This window comes from Pristis pectinata, chromosome 1 (genome assembly GCF_009764475.1).
Source record: "Pristis pectinata isolate sPriPec2 chromosome 1, sPriPec2.1.pri, whole genome shotgun sequence".
Taxonomy (NCBI): domain Eukaryota; kingdom Metazoa; phylum Chordata; class Chondrichthyes; order Rhinopristiformes; family Pristidae; genus Pristis; species Pristis pectinata.
The window spans coordinates 60,013,382-60,037,318 of NC_067405.1; the positions used below are offsets into that span (position 1 = coordinate 60,013,382).

General features: G+C 38.6%; 1 protein-coding gene across 1 annotated transcript in view; it reads left to right on the forward strand.

Moving 5' to 3' along the window:
- Window positions 1-23,937, forward strand: part of kcnh3 (potassium voltage-gated channel, subfamily H (eag-related), member 3) — a 518,086-nt gene that overhangs the window by 411,839 nt on the left and 82,310 nt on the right. Inside the window, exon 10 of the mRNA XM_052023088.1 lies at window positions 12,540-12,789. Within this exon, the coding sequence (XP_051879048.1) occupies window positions 12,540-12,789 (250 nt within the window). The remainder of the gene's footprint in view (window positions 1-12,539; window positions 12,790-23,937) is intronic.

The following is a 23,937-nucleotide window of genomic DNA, read 5'->3' on the forward strand; positions in this document are numbered from 1 at the left end:
ATGAATTAGTTTAATTTAAGATGGTGATTGCGCATCAGCTACCACTCAGTTTTGACAGAATGAGAACAGGTTCTGTGGATAGATGTAGCATGCAAGTATACATGGGTACACACACACACACACACACACACACACACACACACACACACACACACACACACACACACACACACACACACACACACACACACACACACACAGACTTTACAGACGTTCCTTAATGCTGTAGCTGACACTACAGCTGGGAATTAATTCTGTAGATTCCCTCTTGGTCTACTTATAGATAGTTAATGCAGGAGAATTGTTCTTAGCAAACAGCTGAGGAACTCAAGTGATGATGGAAATAGTTGAAGTAAATGAAAATCTGCATGCCATATGTCTTCCTAAAGTTCAGAACTGGTGAACTATTGCTGCAGTAATTGAGCTTCACCTTTCGTTATAGTCTAAGAAAAATTCATGAAGCTTTCCCAAATGGCAAGAAGTTCAGGTATTGAGCATCTTCCTATCCCCTAGTGTTATAAGCTGGCTAGAAATGAAATGCTGAATTACTGAGTTAGTACTAATTCAAGTGGTCTAGTACAGGTCAAATTAGCATTAATAATGTAAAAGTTGAATTCCTAGAATAGAAGCTAGTTTGATTTCTAAATCAGTATATGAAGGAACTGACCATTTAACAGAATAGTTTAGATCTTGCCTTGCAACAAAAAAGGTTAATTATTACTCTGATTTTAAAGGAATCCGAGGAAAAAGTAACATGGTAAAATTTTACATGAAGTTTATAAGTTATGTAATGTAATCGGAAATCAGGGTTTTTCATCGAAACAAAGGAAATGAAGTTATGATGAATAGCTTGGCGGTGTTAGATTGGAAAACTATATTAAAGGATATGACAGTGTACAGGCAATGACTAGCATCTAAAGAGACAACACGATTTGTAACAAATAAAAATTCCTTTAAGGCAGAAAATCATAATAAGGGAAGTGATCCAACCGCCAATTAAAAGAGGTATTACATTTAATGAAAAGACCTATGAATTTTCTAGAAAAAAAGTAAGCCCAAGAGTTTGGGAATGTTTCAGATTTCAGCAAAAGGTAACTGAGAAATTCATTAAGGAAGTGAAAATAATATGACAATAACATCAAACTGCAAGATTATCTAATGGGAATCAAAATGCAGGAAGGATTCCAGAATTCCAGAGTCTCAAATTAAGGGGTAGGTCATTTAGGACTGTGGATGTGACAGGGAAAGTTGATAGAGGGCAACTTGTAAATGTAGTGTATTTAGATTTCCAAAAGGCATTTGATAAGGTGCTACATAAAAGGCTGATGCATAAATTAAGAGCCTAAAGTATTAGAAGGAGGGTGTAAGCATGGATTGAAAACTGGCTGTGATATGGAAAATGAAGAATTGGAATATATGTGTCTTTTTCAGGCTGAAGGGATGTAACTCATGGAGCACCCCAGGGATAGTTTCTTGGTCTTAAATTGTTTACTATTTACGTTAATGACCTGGAGAAGGGAACGAAATGTAAGATTTCCAAGTTTGCCATCTCTGGAACTTCCTGTCCCCAAGGGTGGTGGAGGCCAATTCATTAGATGCATTTAAGATGGACATAGATAAATAGATAAAAGATTGAGGAACTGAAGGTTGTTAGGAACTGCCATGGTAGAGGAGTTGAGACTGGCATAGATCAGTTGTGATTTATTGAATGGTAGGGGAGGTTTTGAGGGGCCTGCTGGCCTGCTCCTGCTCCTGTTTTCTTGTGTCACCCAAATGAGAAGAAATTTCTTCACATTGGGTGGTGAATCTTCGGAATTCTCCACCTTGGAAGGTTGTGGATGTCACTGAGTTCATTCAAAGCAGTGTATGGATTTCTCAATATTAGAGGAATCAAGGGATGTGGAGATACTGCAGGAAAATGCTCTTGAGGTCGAAGATCAGTTATGATCTTGTTGAGTGATGAAGCAAGCTGAGGCGACAAATGCTCCAATTTCTTATGTCCAAGGATTATTTTAGAATGGTGCTGAGGAATAACTGCTGGCAAATTATAACTTTAGAAAGCATGTGTAAATATCTACATTATTCATATGGAAAGGGTACCCACCATATGTAAACATTGACAGTAGCAAAGTGAATCATATGGTCCTCTGATGGAGTGGGCATTCAGCTTTCATTTTCTATTGTATTATCAGGCCACAGAGAGGAGACTTCAAGAAATAGGTGATTTTAGCAAGATAAGAATTGAAGTAAGAGTAGGCCATTCAGCTCTTCAAGCCAGCTCTGCTGTTCAGAAAGATTGTAGATGCTGTAATCTTTATCCTTAACACTTTTTTGGTCTGACCCCATTATCTTTTATTCTCCTATTATCCAAAAATCAATCCCTCCTGCCAACCTGATCCTTGATTTACCTTGTGACTCAATCTTCATAAGTCTCTTAGATAGAGAATGACAAAAGTTTATAATTTGCCTCCTCTAAGAAAAGTAATTCTTTCTCACAGCAGTCTTAGATGGCAAACCCCCTATCTTTAGACTCTAGTTCTGGATGTCCACCAAGGGAAACAGCCCAACATCATTTACCTGTCAAGTCCCCTCAGAATCATATTTGTTTCAACAATATTTCCTCCCTTTCTTCTTTACTCCAGATGGTATGTACCTATTCTGCTCATAAGGCAACAGTTTCATCCCAGGCATCAGTCCATCTGCTTCCAGTTTTCTTGGTGTTTTTGTGAATTGTCAGGTATGAAACAATCTCTCTGGCACCTTTATAATTTCACAGATGGAAAGCCAGAAAGAAATCAGATGCCCTTCCATGGATCTCCATTGTGGCAAAATTTATACTTGAGACAATGAAAATGTAGCAGTGCTCAGAATGCAAGTACTCTGTGTTGATCCTTCAAAGAACCATCTGACACTTTATAACTCTTGGTGAATTCAATAGGAATGAAACGTAATTTCAGTATATGGCTCAGAAATAGAGCACTGTTTGCAGACACTGATATTCCTTCTGTGTGTTCGCCAAGCTGAAAATATCCTGGTCTAGAAATTCATCAGTGCCATATTTTCTGATGTCAAGATGATCTTAGGCACTCCCCTAACACCGTCTCAAAAAGCTCTTTTAAAAAGACCCAAAGAAGTTCATTTACATTTCTTCATAAACAGCACTGCATGGAATGCTAAGCTGTTTTAAGGACAAAAGCATTACTGGAGAACTTATGGCATTAGTAACATGTTTTCCTCACAGTTCCAAACTTGGGAAGCAACAAGGATCACACACAAAGTCAATTGATAAGACTAGGCCCAAGAACTCTGACCCAAACGGAAATCCACTCATCCACTATGACCTGCCTCCCCCCACTCTAATAATTTCAGCAAGTTCCACCTCAAGCCTCCATAGTTCAGCAGGTTAGAAATGTGTATAAAGCAGCAGAGAGGCACCAGATAAAAGAGGTGGCATCGAAGATCTTCTACACTCAGGCTTCACAAGCTGGCACCATCTAATCAGCACTTTCTGCAGGTGCAACATCAAAGCTGGCTAGCCTTCCACGAGGTATTCCTCACTCTGTCTGTGACCCCCTGCATTTGCTGGAGTCCAAAAAGGTCCAAGCAGTAAACTGGGGAACTTTCATTTTTGATAAACGTGACTTCTGCTTTCACTCCTGGAAGGGGCATTTGGCTGCACTAAGTTTATACTTTACACCAGGTGTAATTTAGTATAACCAATTAACCTACCAACAGGCATGTCTTTTGGTTATGAGAGAAAAGTGGAACACTGGGAAAAACCCACATGTTCACAGGGAGAAATTGCTGACTCCACATAAACAACATTGATACCAAGCCTTGAATCCAGGTTGTTGGAGCTGAGAGGCACTAGCTCTAACTGCTATGGCACTCTGCCTTCACTTATGTGGCACACCATTGTTGGATTCAACTGTTTTCAGTAGTTTTTTTAACATGTATAGTGTTTAATACACCTCAAGTGGCTGTACAAGGAATGGCCGCTTCTCAGCTTATTGGTTTGTCCATCAGTCAAATATGTGTTTTCTCATTGGTTTGTTTTGCCACAGGTATCTAATAGGTTTTCTGATTGGACCATTGTTATCTAAGGAGTGCCTCTTATCTCAGGTATAAAAGGTGTCGTTTTTTTGTTAAACACTCTCTTGCTCTCTCACTCTCTTGCTCTCTTTGCCCTGGCCCTAGCTCATTTTTAGTTCCTTTTGCCTCGGCTCATCTCCTAGTAGTAAAGCTAGTGCCATGTGCTCTGTGACTGTTTCTTTGTTTTAAACTTTTCCAATAAAACCTTGTGAAGCACCAAGTTGTTTTCAACTCATTCTTGGACTCCAGAAAGAACCTGTGGATTTGAAAATAACCAGATCTGACACCACTTTAAGAGCTACTTACTGAGGGCAGGGCTGTGATGAAAGTTGGCCTAGGGCTTTGGTGTACTTTTTATTCTCTTTCACCTGTTTCTTACTATTTCTGATCCTTTGAGGATGGAACCACTTCACCTTTTGCAGGGTTTCTTCTGGTGTTTCTGTCCACTAGATTTTGAGAGGAAACCTGCTGAAACCCCCGGAGATGTGTTGATTGGAATGTTTGGATTGGTTCACCTGAGACTTGCTTTGCATAATTGTGTAGCATTTCCTTCACGACTGCCAGAGAGATGCGCCTGAACTTTGAATAACACTGTTTTGGAGCCATCTGCATTACGAAAGGCTGAATTATTCTGTAACATCAGCATTGTATAAGATGTCGCCAGAAGTGGACTTTAGACACAATACAACTATTTGGGGGCCCTGGATATCAGAAGAATAGTGTTGGGGCACAGGAATTTCTCGCACAAAAAAGTCCTTTTTAATGATTGGCGTAACTCCTCATGAAAAATGCAAAAAATTCATTCATGTGAAATTTCATCGGTGCAGTGCTTGATTTTGAGGAGTTGTACAGAAAAATATCCTTCCAAACATAATTTTGAACTCAACCAATTTTATGTCACTTTTAGATAAATGCTTGTGTACCCTTAGGCTGTTAACTAAATCTGGCTTATTACTCTTTATTAAATCTATCATGGCTTTCCTAATGATTGTTTTGAGGACACATTGTAGTGCAGAATTGTTCCTGAACAAGAAACACTTACGTTTGTAGAGTAAATTCCAATGACCTTAGTCTGCCTCAAAGTGTTCACAACTAATGAAGTGCTTTGGGAATTGTAGTCAATGATGTGATGTGGAATCAATTGTAAAATACCCCACCATTCTGACATGAATTTAAATACTTATCCGAATCTGCAAAGAAGTTAATATCTCCCCATTAAAACCTCTCTATGTTTACAAAGCACTTGTTGTGCTTATTAGTAGTATTCTCACATTTCTCAGGTGGTTGACAAGCCAGTTAACCAGTGAAAATGCAACAAATTAACTGAATAAAATGCAAAGCATTGATGTCACTGCTTGAAAAACCTATTTGTTTTGAGGTTGACTCTGAATTATTTAGGTGTCCATCATTAAAAATGAAGGATTTTTAGAAAGCAAAGAGTCTTTCCTGCAGCATTTCCAATTATGACACATGAGCATGTGCTTAAATGCTTGCTGGTAAACCCGGCTTGTTCCCCCATTGAATCTATGGTGTATCAGGTATTGTACTTTTCACCCCAAAGTTCATCATAAAGTTTATACTTTGGTGAATAACAATAAGCAGTTTATGTGCACTTGCAAGCAACTTTAAAATGTGACACTTATGACTTAATAAGTTGTTGAAAGTATTGGAGGTACACTGCAGGGAACACCTTAAGTGGCAACTTTTTAAAGTTGTGTTCAATAGCATGGAAGAAAATAAATTAAATAACTTTTACGAAGCATCATCTTTCTTCAAAGCATCCCGAAGAAGTTTACAGCCAAGTTAGGCTCAAATTAATTAGATTACTTCCATTCCTTATGCATACGTGCCCTCTTGCAAGAAGGTTCACATCTGCATAGTGCTGATTCTGGAAATATCTCAAATATTTCACTTCTGAAGGTGTTAAGTCATTGGATAATGTCTTGCTCTTTGTAGATGCCTTTCTCTCATCTTAACCCCTTAAAACCTTTAACTTCAATTAAATGTGCTGCCTTACTTTTGGTACAATTCCAGGCTTGCATCTTGATCCTGGTAGATCCAGGAGAAAAATGAAGCATTCGTAATAAGCTTTGCCCTGTACTGTATTTTTATTAAGAATTAAATGCTAAATAACTGGTGATTATAATTCTATCTGACCCCAATGATTTTCTCAGCTTCTTTATAGCATATGCTTCTATTTTTGAAATTATGTTAAAAAGATGCTCTTGATCTTAAAATTAAACACAGCAGTGCATTAATCAAAACAAAAAGCAGAAAACCAATTCCAACAGCCAGTGAATTGCATTACTGAGTTATTTCACAATATGAAAATTCTGCCCATTCATAATCTGACCTGTAACATGTTTATAACGTACCACTCAACCTATTTAACTGCTGCATGGCTACATTTAGCAATGCATTTACAATTCATCTTAAAAGGTGAAAGTTGCTCCAGTAGGGTTTGACAAGATGTAATGTAAACTGCATTGCTTATATAAGCGGGGTAGCAGAAAGCAAAATAAAAATTACAATTAGCACCTGTAACACCCTTGCCCACAAAATATATCATTACTAGTTATAGTTTCAAAGTCTGTAGGCAAGCTGTACAGCTAGTTTCCCCTTAGCAAGGTCTCACAAACAGCAGAAGCTGAATTTTAATTTGCAGACATGCTTAAAGACGCTTGAACCCTGAGCGGGTGGTAGGTTTCTGGCAGAAAACTTGGAAGTAAATGTATTTGCCCCATGACACTTTAACTCAGCCAAGGCATGAGCATTTTATTCCCAGGATTCCCAATGGGCATTTAAAGAGAAAGAGACACTGTATAATGCAAGTTTGAGTTATCAAGAGAAAGAACATCAATTTATTCAGGGCAAAAGGGTTGCCTTGATGGGCAAATGAATGATGCCTGTCTGAGTATGATGCTGGAACTTTAAGGACATACTGTTTCTTACTGAAGGGACGAAGAAGCCTGCCAAGAAGGTATGGGTGGAGGTTGGCAATGAGATGAGCAGCTGATATATATCACCATGCTCTGGATTCATTGCCAAAACGGTTCGTGATCAATTCAGAGCAGGAAGGCTGAGGACAGTGGCACATTCTCCATACTGCCTTTTAAGCCAATCCGCAAACAATGCTCCTCAAACCCATCTTAACCTCGTTTAAGCTAACCTGTTGCCAATCATGTGCAATGGTGCTGGTCTCAGATTTATTCTCAACATGCAAAGATTCCTTCATAAAAGGCTGGTAATAGATATTTGGGTTCACTTCCTCATTCAACTTTTCCAGAAGAGCGTTGTGCATTTGTTGAAAACTTTGGTCTTTCTATTGAAACAAATTAGTTGAGCCTTTCCATATTTGTGAATGGACCATTCACTAAAGTTTTCTTTTTGACCAGAAGGGTTGTGAAGCAGATAGGTGAAATTAATGAGACAGGGTGCTAGGCAAGAGCTAATGACATCAATTTGGTACTGACAACAAACTGAAGAATAAAAGAGAATTGATTAGCCTTGGGTTTCAAGTAAAGTGAAGAATAAGAATGCAGTAAGGCAAAGAAAAAGTCAAAGATATAATCTATGTTTCAAAATTCAAGCCACTCGCTCTGAAGAAAAGAAAATCTGCAAGCAAGTGAATTATTTTTCGTTGTTGAGAGGCTTGTACAACAATGTACCAATTTTCAAAGTGATTTGCTGCAAGTGCATGTATTTTGACATGTTGTCACCATGATTTGATATTAACTTTCTATCTTTGTACAACAGTCTTTTATTTATCTCCAAGATCGTGCACTTTAAAACTTAAATTGCAAAGGTTTGCTCATTAGAATGAATACACTCAGAAATTGGAAAGCACCATGAATGCATTCCGTCATATTTTAGACTTCTACTTTTGTCTGTCTATTGCATTGACAATCCGTCCATAACATTGAAACTTGATCCTCACTAGCTTTGATATAGATCCTACAGTTAATCCCATTTCACATGGTTGAAATAGTTCCATTCTCAGAGACTGTGCTGTCATATATTTTGATACATGTTTTGTAGTTCAGTTCTTCAATTCATTTGAACGTGAATGATTCTTCATGATAGTCAGGTGTGGTGTTGTGTAGTTAAGACCACATTTGACAACACAATTTCAGTGTAAATGTTTTTTATTACACACTTCTGCAATGACTTGAAGCTACACGTTGAAACTGTTCATTAACTGAAATGAATTTCTATAGTAAAATAAAAGGTTAAATTATTCAGTCACAGTTGCTATTTAAGTAGGGAAACCTTGTGTCTGATTTGGTTAATTATCTCCCTTTTGATCGATTGGCACAGTGCTGCAGCAGGTAGAGCTGCTGCATCAGCTAGACCAATCCTCACCTTTACTGCAGGCTGTGTGGAGCTTGCATGTTTTTCCTGTGACATTGTGGGTTTCCCTTGTGTGCTCCAGTTACCTCTCACATCCCCATGAAAAACCACTTCTTAGGAGAAGCAGAGGGAAATTAATTGGTATCTGAGAGAGTATAAATTATAGGGAAATGAGCGAGGAATGGGATTAAAAGATGGCACCGACTCAAAGGGCTGAATGCCCCTTCTATATTGTAAGGAAATATGAAATAGGAAAAAAAAATGAACATGGCCTCCTGCACTGTTACAATGAGGCCCAACATAAGGTTTGAAGAACACCACCTCATCTTCCATTCAGGCATGTTGCAGTCTGCAGGACTCGGTATTGAATTTTCTAACTTCAGATAACTTGCTCTTTCTTTCTGTTTGTGTCAGGACTGGCCATTTTTGCTTGTCATTCCTCTCTTTCCTTATACTTCCTGCTGGGCCAGAAATTACAAATGAAACATCATCCAGACTTCACAAAATTAGCAACACATTACACGACAAAGGAGCTTACCTGTCCATTTCATGGCTATGTTCTTTCACCCTACTACAGACATTCCCTTTTTTCCTCCCCTTGCCCTCTCCCATCTTTTCTGCTATGTAGACTAACTTGCTTTCTCTCTTTCTCAGTTCTGATGAAGGGTCTTTCCTTCCAAAGATGCTGCCTGACCTGCTGAGTTTTTTTACTGCATTTTCTGTTTTTATAAATGTAACTCATTCCATTCCACCTCAAACTTTACAGGCTCAACTTTCAACATTCCAGAGAATGCAAGGCAGGAGTGGGAGTAAGCCACCCAGTCCCTTGAGGCCACTCACTCTTCAGTAAGGTCATAGCTGATCTTGACTCATCCACTTTCCTGCCTTGTCTCCACATCCTTCGATTCTGTTAAGAGTCCAAAAATCTTTTGATCAAAGCTTTGACTTAACAGGTATGCATTCATAACCATTTGGGGTAGATAATTATAAAGATTCTAGGTAAAGAAATTGTTCTTCATCTCAGTCCTAATTGGCCAATTCCTTATCCTGAGACTGTGTCTCCCAGTTAATGACTTTCCAGCTGGAAGAAATATGCTTTCAGTACCCTCTCCTAAAACCTTTGTATTGCAATGAAATTAACTCTCATTCTTATGAATTCTGCCTAGTATAGGTCTATCATATTCAGTCTTTTAAAGTAACCATCATCACAAAAATCAGTTGGATGAATCTTTGTTTTGCTGTGTCTGAAGCAAGTATATCCTTCCTTGCGTACAGAAACCAACACAGTACTCTAGGGATGGTCTCATCAAAGTTTTCTCTAACTTTAATAAGATTTCTTACTCTTGTTCTCCAATTCTCTTGTAATATTGGTCAATATGGTATTTATTTTCCTAATTGTTTGCTGTACCTTAATGTTTATTTTCTATTTTTCATGTTAAAAAAAACATAGAAATCTAATGTTTTTCACTATTTGGAAAATGTGCTTGTCTATTATTCTTCCAAAGTCTTCTGATCTTTTGCTGTACACTGAAATCTCCCTCTTGTACTTTGGCTGTGATTTCCTTAGATTTGCCTTTAATTTGTCAAATATTATTTCCTTTTCATTAAACCATTTTGCCTAATCACATTTTAATTTCCAAATGCCCAGTTACCACTTGCAAATTAAAAGAATCCACTATGTTCCTGACAATTGATGACAGGCTAATCCGGCTGCAGTTTCCTGTTTACCCTCTCCCTCCTTTCTTGAAAAGCTCTGTGACATTTGGTATTGGTTATTGGTATTGGTATTGCTTTTGGTTTATTATTGCCACTTGTACCGAGGTACAGTGAAAAGCTTGTCTTACAAACCGATCGTACAGATTAATTCATTACACAGTGCAGTTACATTGAGTTAGTACAGAGTGCATTGATGTAGTACAGGTAAAAACAACAGTACAGAGTAAAGTGTCACAGCTACAGAGAAAGTGCAGTGCAATAAGGTGCAAGGTCACAGCAAGGTAGATCGTGAGGTCATGGTCCATTTCATTGTATAAGAGAACCGTTCAATAGTCTTATCACAGTGGGGTAGAAGCTGTCCTTAAGTCTGGTGGTACATGCCCTCAGGCTCCTGTATCTCCTACCTGATGGAAGAGGAGAGAAGAGAGAATGTCCCGGGTGGGTGGGGTCTTTGATTATGCTGGCTGCTTCACCAAGACAACGAGAGGTAAAGACAGACTCCAAGGAGGGGAGGCTGGTTTCCATGATGCGCTGGGCAGTGTCCACAACTCTCTGCAGTTTCTTATGGTCCTGGGCAGAGCAGTTGCCATACCAAGCTGTGATACATCCAGGTAGGATGCTTTCTGTGGTGCAACAGTAAAAGTTAGTGAGAGTCAAAGGGGACAAACCAAATTTCTTTAGCCTCCTGAGGAAGTAGAGGCACTGGTGAGCTTTCTTGGCTGTGGCATCTATGTGATTTGACTAGGACAGGCTGTTGGTGATGTTCACTCCCAGTTTATTATTGGTTTATTATTGTCAGTTGTACCGAGGTACAGTGAAAAATTTATCTTGCATACCGTTCGTACAGATCAATTCATTACACAGCGCATTGAGGTAGTACAGGGTGAAAACAATAACAGAATACAGAGTAAAGTGTCACAGCTACAGGGAAGTGCATTGCAGGTAGACAATAAGTTGCAAGGTCAGACAAGGTAGATCATGAGGTCATAGTCCATCTCACCGTATAAGGGAACCGTCCAATAGTCTTATCACCATGGGATAGAAGCTGTCCTTGAGCCCGGTGGTATGTGCCCTCAGGCTCCTGTATCTTCTGCCTGATGGGAGAGGAGAGAAGAGAGAATGACCCAGGTGGGTGGGGTCTTTGATTATGCTGGCTGCTTCACCAAGGCAGCAAGAGGTATAGACAGCGTCCACGGAGGGGAGGCTGGTTTCCATGATGTGCTGGGCTGAGTCCACAACTCTCTGCAGTACCTTGCGGTCTTGGACAGAGCAGTTGCCATACCAAGCCATGATGCATCCAGATTGGATGCTTTCTATGGTGCATCGATAAAAGTTGGCACGTGTCAAAGGGAACATGCCAAATTTCTTTAGCGTTTAGTCATTTACGGACTTCCAAAGCACTGGGACCTTTAAAGAATCTAGCAAACTTTTGAAAGATCACTACCTCTGCACCCACCTGTTTTAGAATCCTTATGTGTAGACCATCAGGTCCAAAGAATTTGTTGGCTTTATAACCACAGAGGCAAAGCAAAGATTGATAGCTTGTGCACAACGCGCAGTGAATTCCAAACCTGAGTTCCCTAGCATCTGGTCTGCAAGTGTGTGACCTTCTACTCCACTGCAGACATACTTTAGTACAAAAGTTGTAGCCACAGGAACGACGTGGTATATTATTTAAACAGCAGTATGTCCCATTGAAATTCAGGAAGGTTGGCTGTGAACTGCTGGAACATTATAAAATCCTGCTAAACATCTTTGCACCTTTCATCATACTTTTCTCCAACAATACACATCACAAGTAGAGATCAAAGCTTTTGATCTTGTGTTTTATTTTTGCTTGTTCTAATGTATGCTACCTGGGAGAAAATTGACATTCAGGTGACTTACTCCAGCAAAGTGTACTTATCTAGTCATAGTAAGTTGTCTTCTGCTTGTTCCATCAGCTAGCAAAGCTGAGTGAACTTATACATAGAGGTCAAAGGATATTCAGGAGTAATTTTTCAGATGCCAAACAATCCAACAGCACTATTTAATGTTTTAGAACTAAACTGGTGTATGTAGTCAACAGAAACTTTACATCACTTTCAGTCCATGAATTATTATTTAAGAAATTTTATATTTAAAAATTATGGACAACACTGTTTAAAGTTGCTCTTTGAATTGATACTCTTTTGGTTTCCAAGTTTCTATTCTGTTATTTTGACTGTATATAATAGAATTTTTTCAAAAGTAATGACTGCTGGATTCCATTTTGATGATAAGAGGAGATGTAGGAGCAACAGGACTGACAATGTCTGCAGCTTTGTTGAAAAACATGCTCTGTTTTACCAGGAGATAAGATTTCTGCAGTGTCAGTTCTAATCAAGCTGTCTCTTTTCCAGCTTCTGAAAGATTTCCCTGATGAACTGCGAGCAGACATTGCAATGCATCTGAACAAAGAAATCCTTCAGCTGCCTATATTTGAATCAGCTAGCCGTGGGTGCCTTCGATCCCTCTCCCTGAGCATCAAAACCTCTTTCTGTGCTCCTGGGGAGTACCTCATCCGCCAGGGTGATGCCCTGCAGGCCATCTACTTTGTCTGTTCTGGTTCCATGGAGGTCCTGAAGGACAACACCGTCCTGGCTATTCTAGGTAAGTGAGCAGCTTTGCCTTGTCAGTTTGTTATTGACTATTGTGGTCACTTTTAGACACAGTACAGAAGAGGTTTCTGATAATTAGAAAAGAAAGATGGACTTGAATTTACCATTGTTCCTTTCACTATTTCAATGTGTCACAGAGTTCTTTACAGCCAATGAACCACATCTGATGTATATTCACCAATAATACATGGTATGTAATCAGCACACAGCACATTACCACAACAGTCATGAGATAAATGACCATGCAATCTTTCTCAATGATGTTGGCATAAGGATAAATGTTACCCTCCTCTTGGAATAATCCTATGCTCTCTTCATCTGCAAGGATAGATGGGACTTTAGGTTTTGTATCTAAATCTGTTCTTGACTAGATCAAAGAGAAGAATTTTATTGCTCTTAAATCCCCTAAACTAAAATCCCCTAAATATGGGAAGATTATTGTTTCCAGTCTTGGTTGTTGGATGCAAACCTGATGAGTAGGTGGGTTTGAAACCATTCCTCCTCAACAGAGTTGCATTAAAACAAAGCTCTGCTCAGAGTTCAGCTGAGAAATATAATTGAATCGTACAGACCAGAAGGTTTTATCTTCTACCTTACGTCAATACTCTGGATCTTAGCCAAGTGGCAACAGGACTGATGTGCAAATAATCTGGAGGGAAATAAATGTCCTTCATCAACACATTTGAGTGGTTCAGAGCACGTGAAAAGTCACAGCTATATACGTCGGAAAGTTGACAGGAATCGTGTGACATGTCACCAAAATTTTAAAAAAGGGTTGAATGTGAAAAGGCCAATTTTCCTTCCATCTCACACACTCCAATGTTTTATCATGTTCTCCTAATTTATACTTTATGGAGAAAATTAAACATAAGTGGAAGTACAGATAAATCAACCCGTTACCGGACAATACTCTTAACAGTCAAATATTCTACTGATACGGATATTGTCTGCTTGGGTAAGAGACTGAAGGGTGACCAGCACATATGAAACCAATTGTTTCTCCAGTACCTGCAAGTTCACATACTGGCAGGAAGCAAAAGGCAATAGCTGACGGGTGTTTTTGTGATTGGAAAGCTGTAACTAGTGGGGTTCCGCAAGGTCCAGTGCTCAGTCCCTTCTTTTTACTGTAGTGTATAGCAATGATATAGACCTAAATCTTGGGAGCAAGATAAGGAAGTTTGGAGAAAATACAAAAATTGGCTGTGTGTTTGATGATGAGATGAAAAACTTAAGACCGCAGGATGACAGAAGTTGTCTGGTCGTTCGGGCAGAAAAATAGCAAATGGGATTTAATCCAGTAGAATGTGAAGTAGTGTATTTGGCAATGTACAACAAGGGATGGGGATCAGTGGGAGGCTCTGAGTCGTGTGGAAATACAAAGGAACCTTGGAGTGCATTTCCGCAGATCCTTAAAGACAGGTCAATAAGGTAGTTAGAATACCCTGCAGGATGCTCCCCTTTATTAACTGAGGCATAGTGTATAAGAACAGGGATGTTATTTTAGAACTGAACACAATGCCAGTTATGCCCCCGCTTGAGTACGGCCTAAAGTTCTGGCCACAATGTTTATAGGAAAGACATGAGTGCACTGAAGCAATTGCTTCTTCTCCTCTTGTGCGAAATGAAGGCTCAGTTGGTATTTCCTCTTAAGATCCATTTGTCAATCAGCTTGCCTCATCTGTGTCTTCTCAGACTTTATTCGTCATTACAGGCTAAGCTGTGTGCACAAGCTTATGCTAAAATGGATTGGCCTTTCATGGTTTGACTTGCTGCTTTCTTGAACACCTGACACACTCCTGCCATCCAGAATGTTGCTTTCCAAAGGTTTTTGAGAAATTGTGATTTGTGTCCCTTCACTTTGTGTCTGCTTTAATTATGTCTGATACTCCTACAATCCCACTTTCACCTTCCTCAGTTAAAAGTGGGCGCAAAATATCTTTTGTGTACTTGCTATTCCTTCACTTTTTTTATAATATGAACATCTTCATTTTTATCCTCTTTTTTTTACTTTCACATATTTCTGGAAGAGCTGTTAAGAACATCAGTATGTTTCCTGATGGATTTGCAAGGTGACTTCAATAACAATTATATGAAGCAACATGAAAGGGAAATGAGGGCTGTATTGTCTCCCATGAATTCTAATATTTCACTGTCCAGTCTGCTGTCCATTTCATGGACAGTAAATTTGTCTGGGTCAAGAGTAGCAACTAATCAGGCACATATCTAATTAGGTTAGTGGGTGCTAAACCAGTCAATTTCTTTAAAAATGCGATGAATGATTACCTGTCTGTGCATGGGATTGAAAGTTATGAAGATAAATTTAAGCCTGTAACATTGACGTGTTATCCAGGATGTGTAAATATTGTCTTGAGACAAGTTTGATTTATGTGTACTTCCATCTATGGTTAATTTTCTCCATCAAGAGGTTTAAATTAAGAGACCATGATAATATGTTGGAGTGGGATTGAGGGGACAATGACCTTTGCACATTCAACTCTTCGTTTTATTTTCATGACAAATATATTTTATTAATCCTGCTACCCCACAAGATTCTGTGTAAATTCTAAAATGAAGTACAGCTCACTTTATTTTTATTTGATTGACAAAGTGTATGAGATAAAAGTAGAAAGTGTTGGAAATATTTAGTAGGTCTACTAAATATTTATCATGTTTTTTATATATTTATTTCTGAACACCTGAAAACAGAAGACAGGATAACTTTATGAGTTCCAACACTTCATCCGAACTGGCAGCTCACAATTTTGTTGATGATATTTATCATGCATTAAAGGATGGCAGGCACTGAATGACAAATGAAAGTGAAAGATAATTTTGATCAAGCCATCAGAATTTAATGTTATGTCTTTGTATTTTTTCTGTATTTTACTTCCTTTGAAGCATAGGTTGACTATTTGAAATAAACCCCATGCAAAAACTGATCAAAAAATTAAATCTCAAACAATGTTTTGTTACTTACTGTAATTCTCTACTCTTTATTGATGTTATAATTCTGAGTGAGATTTATTTATCTGGTCCCCTAAATGGTTTCCTTTGAACCTTGGAGCTCACCGATATATTTTCGATCACATCCAAATTGAAAGAATTAGTAAACATCACCTTTTAATTTTTCTAATTTAAGTGTACCCACCACAAAGAGTTTCGAGAAGCAATTATCTGTCCAAGATCACTGCAAAACTGAGGTGGCAGGAGATCCGGGGTAGCACTATATTCATTACAGCACAAATTTCTTTGTAGCTATCAGAAGTTTTTAAGCATTTGTCATGACTACAAACAACTGCAACGGTAGGGAAAGTCTGTATTTACCATGGAGAAGGTCATGGAAGCTAGAGAATTCAAGGAAGAGATTAGTGATGTCCTGAAACCTATCCTCATTACAAAAGAGGAGTTGCTGGCAGTCTTACAAGTACCTAAAAGTGGCTAAATTCCAAGGGCCTAACTAAGTGTATCCTAGGACATTCTGGGAAGGTAGGGAAGAAATTGCTGGGGCCCTGGCAGAGATATTTGTAGCCATGGGTGTGGTACCAGAAGACTGGAGAGTGCCAAATATGTGTTTTTGTTTAAGAAGGGCTGCACGGATAAGCCAGGGAACTACAGGCCGGTGAGCCTAACATCCATGGTTGGAAAGTTACTGGAGGGGATTCTGAGAGACAGGATCTACCTGCATTTGGAAAGGTAAGAACTAATTAGGGACAGTCAGCATGGCTTTGTGTGCTGGGAAATTGTGTCTCACAAAATTGATTGACTTTCTTGAAGAGGTGACCAAGCAGATTGACAAGGGCTGGGTAGTAGACGTTGTCAACATAGACTTTAGCAAGACCTTTGATATGGTAGGCCTGGAAGGTTAGATCACATGTGATCCAGGGTGACCTAGCCAATTGGATACAAAATTGGCTCTGGTGGAAGGAGTCAGAGGGTTTTTCAGATTGGAAGCCTGTGACCAGCAGTGTGCTGCAGGGATTGGTGCTGGGTCCTCTGTTGTCCATAATCTATATTAGTGATTTGGATGAGAATATGGTTGGCATAGTTAGTAAGTTTGCAGATGACTCCAAGATTGCTATTATAGTGGACAGTGAAGAAGGTTGTCTAAGATTACAATATGATCCAGATCAACTAGGAAAGTGGGCCATGGCAAATGGAATTTAACTCGGACAAATACAAAGTGTTGCATTTTGGTAAGTTAAACCGAGGCAGGACTTGCACAGTAAATGGCAGGGCCCTGGAGAGACCTAGGAGTACAAGAACAAGTACATAGTTCCTTGAAAGGAGCAACACATTTAGACAGGGTGGTGAGGAAGGCATTTAGCATGTTTGCCTTCATCAGTCAGGGCACTGAGTACAAGAGTTGGGACGTCATGTTACAACTGTACAAGATGTTGGTGAGACTGCACTTTGAGTATTGTGTGCATTTCTGGGCTCCTAGTTATAGGAAGGATGTCATTATGCTGGAAAGGGTGCAGAAAAGATTCACAAGGATTTTACTGGGATTGGAGGGCTTAAGTTATTAGGAGTGACCAGATAGGCTGGGACTTTTTTCCCTGGAGCGTAGGAGGCTGAGGGGTGACCTTATAGAGGTATATAAAATCATAAGGGGCATAGATAAGGTGAATGGTCACAGTCTCTTTCCCAGGACAGGGGAGTCTAAAAGTAGAAGACATAGGTTTAAGGTGAAAGACTTAAAGGGGACCGGAGGGGCAACCTTTTCACACAAAGGTTGGTAGGTATGAGCTGCCAGAGGAAGAAGTAGAGGCGGATGCAATTACAACATTTAAAAGACCTTTGGACAGGTTCATGGATAGGAAGGGTTTAGAGGGATATAGGACAAATGCAAATGAGACTAGCTCAAGTAGGTAATTTAGTCGGCATGGACATGTTGGGCCAAAGGGACTGTTTCCGTACTGTATGACTCTTTGGCTCTATTTAGATCTGGAAGAGATCTTAAAATGTTATTGATATTCCTGGATTATAATAGGTTATCACTTGAGATTCTTTTTTGCTACAATTAGCCTGATCACACCTACTGACATTAACCACTGGATTAAGCAAGGGTTAGAAGAATTTTTCAGTTTATTCATGTGATAAAGTTCCTCTCCTCTCTGCCAAGTGTCTTTGATCTGCATTGTCATATGGCTAGATGGTAGCAACCACCACCTAACATGTGTCTAATTGAACTTCTAATTAGAGCTCTTGTTCATATACGTGTGTACTTTAACCATTTTGGGTGTTAATACAACAAAAACTGATGTTCAGATATCCTTAATCATTGGGCATGCTTTGTTTCTTGGTTATTGAACAGTGGTAGATGTTTGCTTAGTAAATACACATGTGTGAGTACAATTATCCCCACTGTATGTATATATTTTCTACTTAAATTTTGATTGCCTGTCGCTGGCCAGCAATCTATGTTTGACAACAGTATTGTACCAGTGCTTGTGTCCCTGGGAAAGAACAGAGGCATTTATTGCAATTGTTCTGGGAGGGGTGAGTAGGCAAAGATATGTAGAATGTCTGATCTCTGTCTGTCACTCGGTGATCAATTCTCGAAATGAATTCTAGAATTCCCTACCCAAAATCTGGCCCAGTTTCCTATTGGTATGAGAACTGCAGGAATTTCAGGGTCTATGTTTTTATTGTGATTCTGAAATAATGTGGCAGCTCTATCCAGTGGTAAAATATTCAAAATTCTTGATGCCACAAATGCTGACTGCAGTGTCGATGTCTGGGTTACAGCACTGTCATGATTTTGTTACAGGATTTTATTCCACAATTGGTTAAATAACTGTGGAATAAAAACCCTAAAACAGTAAAGTTAATTACAGAACAGTTGGATTGTAGTTATCAAATAAAACCATGTGCTTCACTAATATCCTTCAATGAAGAAAATCTGCCATCTATATCTGGCCTAAACAGACTTCTGATCCCAAGCAATATATTTGACACGCATTGCTGTCTGAAATGGTCACTCTTAGGGCATTGGGAATAGGCAACAAATGCTGCTCTTTTCACCAATGCCAACATACTTAGAGTAACTTGATGTCAAAAGAGTAACAAAAGGATTATAGAGTTATACAGAACAGAAAAAAGCCCTTTGGTTCCATTTCATCCATGCTGACTAAGTTGTCTACCTGGGCTAGTCCCACTTCCACGCATTTGGTCCATATCTCTCTAAACCTTTCCTATCCATGTACCTGTCTAAGTGTCTTTTAAATATTGTAATTGTACCCACCTCCGGCAGCTCATTCTATATGCCCACTACCCTCTGTGTGAAAAAATTGCCCCTCAGATCCCTTTTAAATCTTTCCCCTCTCATCTTATACCTATGCCCTCTAGTTTTCAACTCCCCTTCCCTAGGAAAAAGACTATGACCATCCACTTTCTCCATGCCCCTCATGATTTTATAAACCTCATCTGAGATTATCTGTAATCTGAATTTGTCATGTGGTGAAAAAAAACAATTCTGAGGTTTCTTTTGCCTAACAAGTATCCTGAGGAAATGAACAATACTTGCTTGTGAGATATACAGGCTAATTTGAATTAAACACACTTCTTAATCAACAGATACTATGTCAAGCTGAGGAATATCAATGAAAGAGTCAAATGACAATTTAAAGGACAGTTATTTATATCCTCATAAACTCCATGCATTATATCCTTCTTTCAGCTGAACTTCATCTCAGAGTTAAGATTTAGAGTAGAAAATAAAACAAAAACTTACTTTTTTACAATTCAAATTTTAAACGTTATGAGGAAAGGAAAGACTAACATTTGAAATGTGACCCTTCATCAGAATTCATGATGACTTCCAAATTGTAACCTTTCCGAGTAAGTTTCTGATCAATCTTACTGTGTACGTCCATTACGTTCTACATTTTATTCAAGCTTCCTACATTATCCTTAGGGATGTATCTTATTAATTACACATGCAAGACAGTGAGCTGGATGTGTTTGTTTTTCCTTGGCGCCATATTATTGAAATGTCCATTTCAAGACCTGTTACCGGTCATATAAGTTATGATAAAGAAGTTGGAAAAAAAAGACTAGATTCGTTATGCAAAATATAAAATTGACAGTGAATTGCCCAGAAATCTCACACTCTCGTTGAATAGATTACCACATTCTGTGTATATTTTTATTATTGCTTTGTATAAACTACAAAAAACCTGGGTGAATTTAGGGTCTGATGCAGAGCTCCATGAAATTGGACTTTTTTGGCCCTCATTTCACCCTATCCCCTTAAAAAAAGAGTGAAGCAATATCCTTTATCAACTTTATGTCTGTGTTATGTATTAAATCACAGCCAAATATGACAGATTTCTCTTTACTTCAAGTCTTAGGTTGATGGTTAAAATGATTCTGTTCACAATATTCAAGGTTGACAGTGTTAATGTTTCCTTTTATTGGTGTGTCAAAGATAGTATAATGATAAAGACTGTATGCTCTGATTGGTTGGCATGATTAGCAAAGGGGTATTACCCAGTGATTCTTTTCTAGGCTTCAACTTTTCACTACGTTTCTCAATGACTTGAGTGAAGAATAGTTTGTTATATATTCCTGCACACAAATGACAAGTTAGGAGGCACAGTAAGTAATCCAGATGGGACCAAAAAATTACAGAAGTTCATAGACGTACTGGAATGCTGTGGCAGATAATGGGGTACAGTGCGCAAAAGCCAAAAGCTAGACAAATCGGAGTATGTCTAAGTAGTCTGAAATCACGAAATGAGGAGTAAAGATATTTGGGTCTCCACATAAATAAATCATTTAAACTTAATGAACAAGTACAAAAAATCCCCACCCCAGAATGTCCTGATGACATTCAGCAGGAGGCAAGGCTCAAGGCAGAGCCTCATCCTCTTGTCAAAATCAAAGAGGCATTTTTAACAGTTTTCACATGACTGAAACTCAGAGATATGCAAAACTATAAATATTGTTGTAAATAATTTAAGAATTAAAAATTATTGAAACATTTTTAAGAATTAAAAGAAGTACACAAAAGCACTAAATCACTGTGAAATAATGAAAAACATTAAAACAGAATAAGTAAAAGATAAATAACTTTTTCATCCTAATCTCCAGGTAGGAGATTAAGGTGAAAATGAATATGAACTGTTCCAGGTCTGACTGACACAAGATTGCAGGAGTAGATTCCACAACATCATACAGGGAATCCCAGAAAGTCAGGGATCCGTATTCAGCAGCCGCAGCCAGCACAGTTCATCCTATTGCCATTGAGCTGATCTCTTGTGAAGATTCACCAGAACAAACCCAGCTCTTTAATGAAAACAGATTGCAAGTCTTTATCTTTCATTCCCTTGAGCAGAAGCTTAAAGGATGGTTTAACTGAAGATTTTAAAACCATATTTAATAGATTCAATAGACGGAGGTAAACTGTTTCCTGTTGTGGGGGACTGAGAAATAAATTGAGGATTTTCAGAATGAAATCAGTGAACAGAGAGGGGTAGGAGAAATCTGAAGTGCTCTTCCCCAAAGCATTTGTAGATGGTGGGTGAAGAGAAAATTTGAGAACTGAGATTGGTAGATTTCTGTAGACAAGCATACAATAAGATATGAAGCAAAGATGGGAACAGTAGAATGTTAGATACAGACCAACTGTGTTACAATAGAATAGCAGGACATGTTTTAAAGGCTCAATTACATAGTCCCTTTCTTTTATAGAAAATATGTGCGCCATTCGGCAATGATATAATTGAATTGATTTAATGGCCTGTGAGTCTTATGCTCCTGTCTAGTGCTAGATTTCAGAACAGGAAAATAGATGATGATTAATTAGTATTTAGAAAGGCAAACTTTCATCACAGAAATTGTTTTCAAATTAGCAATTCATTTAGATTTCTGCTTAAATTGCAAACAGGAGAGCTTTGAAGTGTGCTTGGGATTACTCAGTAAAAAGACACTTATCAGGGTTTAATTCTGGTAGTTTCTAAAAAAAATCATGCTCTGGGCAGTGAGTGTTGTGCACCAACTGAAAACAAATACTTCTGAGGAGCCAAATTTCAAAAGCTGAGTTTGACGTTCGTGCTGCTATTATCATGCATTCATTGTGTACAACTAGTGATGAATTTCTCCCCCAGAGGTAGAAACTACTCTGTTATTTATAATACATTTCTTTAAAAATATAACTGGAAAAGTCATGTCACAGTGATTAGGTCAACTATTTCATGTTTTACTCATGGTGGTCAGTCCACCTGTACAAGTCACTTCTGGGATTGCTCCACTCTTGATTGATGGGTTTGGTCATAACTGTGTATGCAGTTGATTCACGTATGTGGTTCAATTCCAACCTTATGCTTGCCTTCATAGCAAGAGCAGTATTCTGCTGCCAATTATTCCTTCAGTTCAAGCAGCAGAATACCAACTACTCACTGTTTTAATCGGAAGCAGTGGAGGAAGAGATATCAAAAAGGGAATGCAGGATGAATCTGTGGCAGATATTTAAATCTCATGCTTCAGGGGTCCTAACTTAAATGGAACCTACGTTTGGATTTGGACCTGAATTGTCCACATTGAAATTGTGCCCTTTGCACATGAAATAACTGGTATTTTTCTTCTACAATCGTTCCGCTGAAATTATCCAAAGGACTGGTTGAAAGTATTAATATTTGTGTTAACTGAGGACTTTCAGAAAAAGGCTGGGGAAGATTTAGTGTGATCACTTATGTTAAACATTATTCCAGTTTATTTTTCTGAGACAAAATCAATGGGATTTATGGCTCGTTTTTATATGTAATACCAATCTGCACTTTGGATCAGAATGGTGCCCAAATAAGTATTAAACATGAAATCAGTACATATTATTTTATATATTATGCCATAAATAACCAAGCATGTTTCTTCCCTATACTCAGAAGGTATATTAGATTTTGTTTTTTTTTACCATTTTAATGAAACAACGCTGATCATCACAGAAGTATTACAGAATGGTTATAGGATGGTACCCATTGAACCCAATGATGTGTCAGAGCAATCCAGCTCATCCCACTCCTCTACCCCCTCTCCAAAGCCCTGTAAGTTCTTTCTTTTCAGATATTTTTACAGTTCTCTTCTGAATGTTGCATTTGAATCCAGCTCCACTGCCACCTCTGCCATTGCATTCCAGAACCTAAGTATTCAATGTACAAAAAAAATTCCTGGGGTTAATTTTGGTTCCTTTACCAATTACTGTCCTTCTATGTCCCCAACTTCTTTACTCCTCTCCCAATGAGAACAATTTCTTTCTATCTAATCCCCTCATGATTTTAAATATGTCCATCAGATCCCTGGCAACCTCATCTGTTCCAAGGAGAGCTTCTCAAGTCCCAGCCCCAGCTTCTCCAGTCTATCCACGTAACCAAGATCTCTCAGCTCTTGAATCATTTAATTATGTCCCTTCTGCACCATGTCTAAAGCCTTTGCATCTTTCCTAAAGTGTGCCAGCCAGAATTAGATATAATACTGGCTGAACCATTTGTTCTATAAAAATTTATTATGGTTTCCTTGCTGTTGTACTCTGTAGCCTATTTATAAAACCCAGGATCCTGTGTGATCAGTGAAGTGGACAGGAAAAGGAGTGACATATTGTTCAGTGTGATCAGTGGAGAGGAGAGGGAGTGACACACTGCTCACTGTGTGATCAGTGGACAAGAGGGAGTGACACACTGTTTCCAGTGCAATCAGTGGACAGGAAAGAGAGCAACATATTATTCATAGTTCCAGATCAGCGTAAAAGATAAGAAATGTGGTGACACTGTTGGCAGGATGAGATCTGTCTGAACAACTGGAGAGGGAGTGACGCTTTATTGACTGTTGAGCTCTGCCAAGAGATAAGCGAAGGAATGACATAATTCATAGTTGTGAATTCTATTAAGGGGCCTGTGTATGAGTGACACATTATTCCCGATATAAGATCATATTGTCAGTTCAACAGAATGAGTAAATTTGTTGAAGCATTTTAAATTAGAAATAAGTGGTGTTTTTGTTCATTTTGATGAAAGAGGTCATTTGTACTTGTCAATGCCAAAGCTTGAAATAACCAAGTGAAAGAAATTTTGTTTCCCTGCTCAAATGTAAGCTCAAATCATGGGTATGACAAGCTGACAGCATCTTTCTGCTGTATGTTTCCACC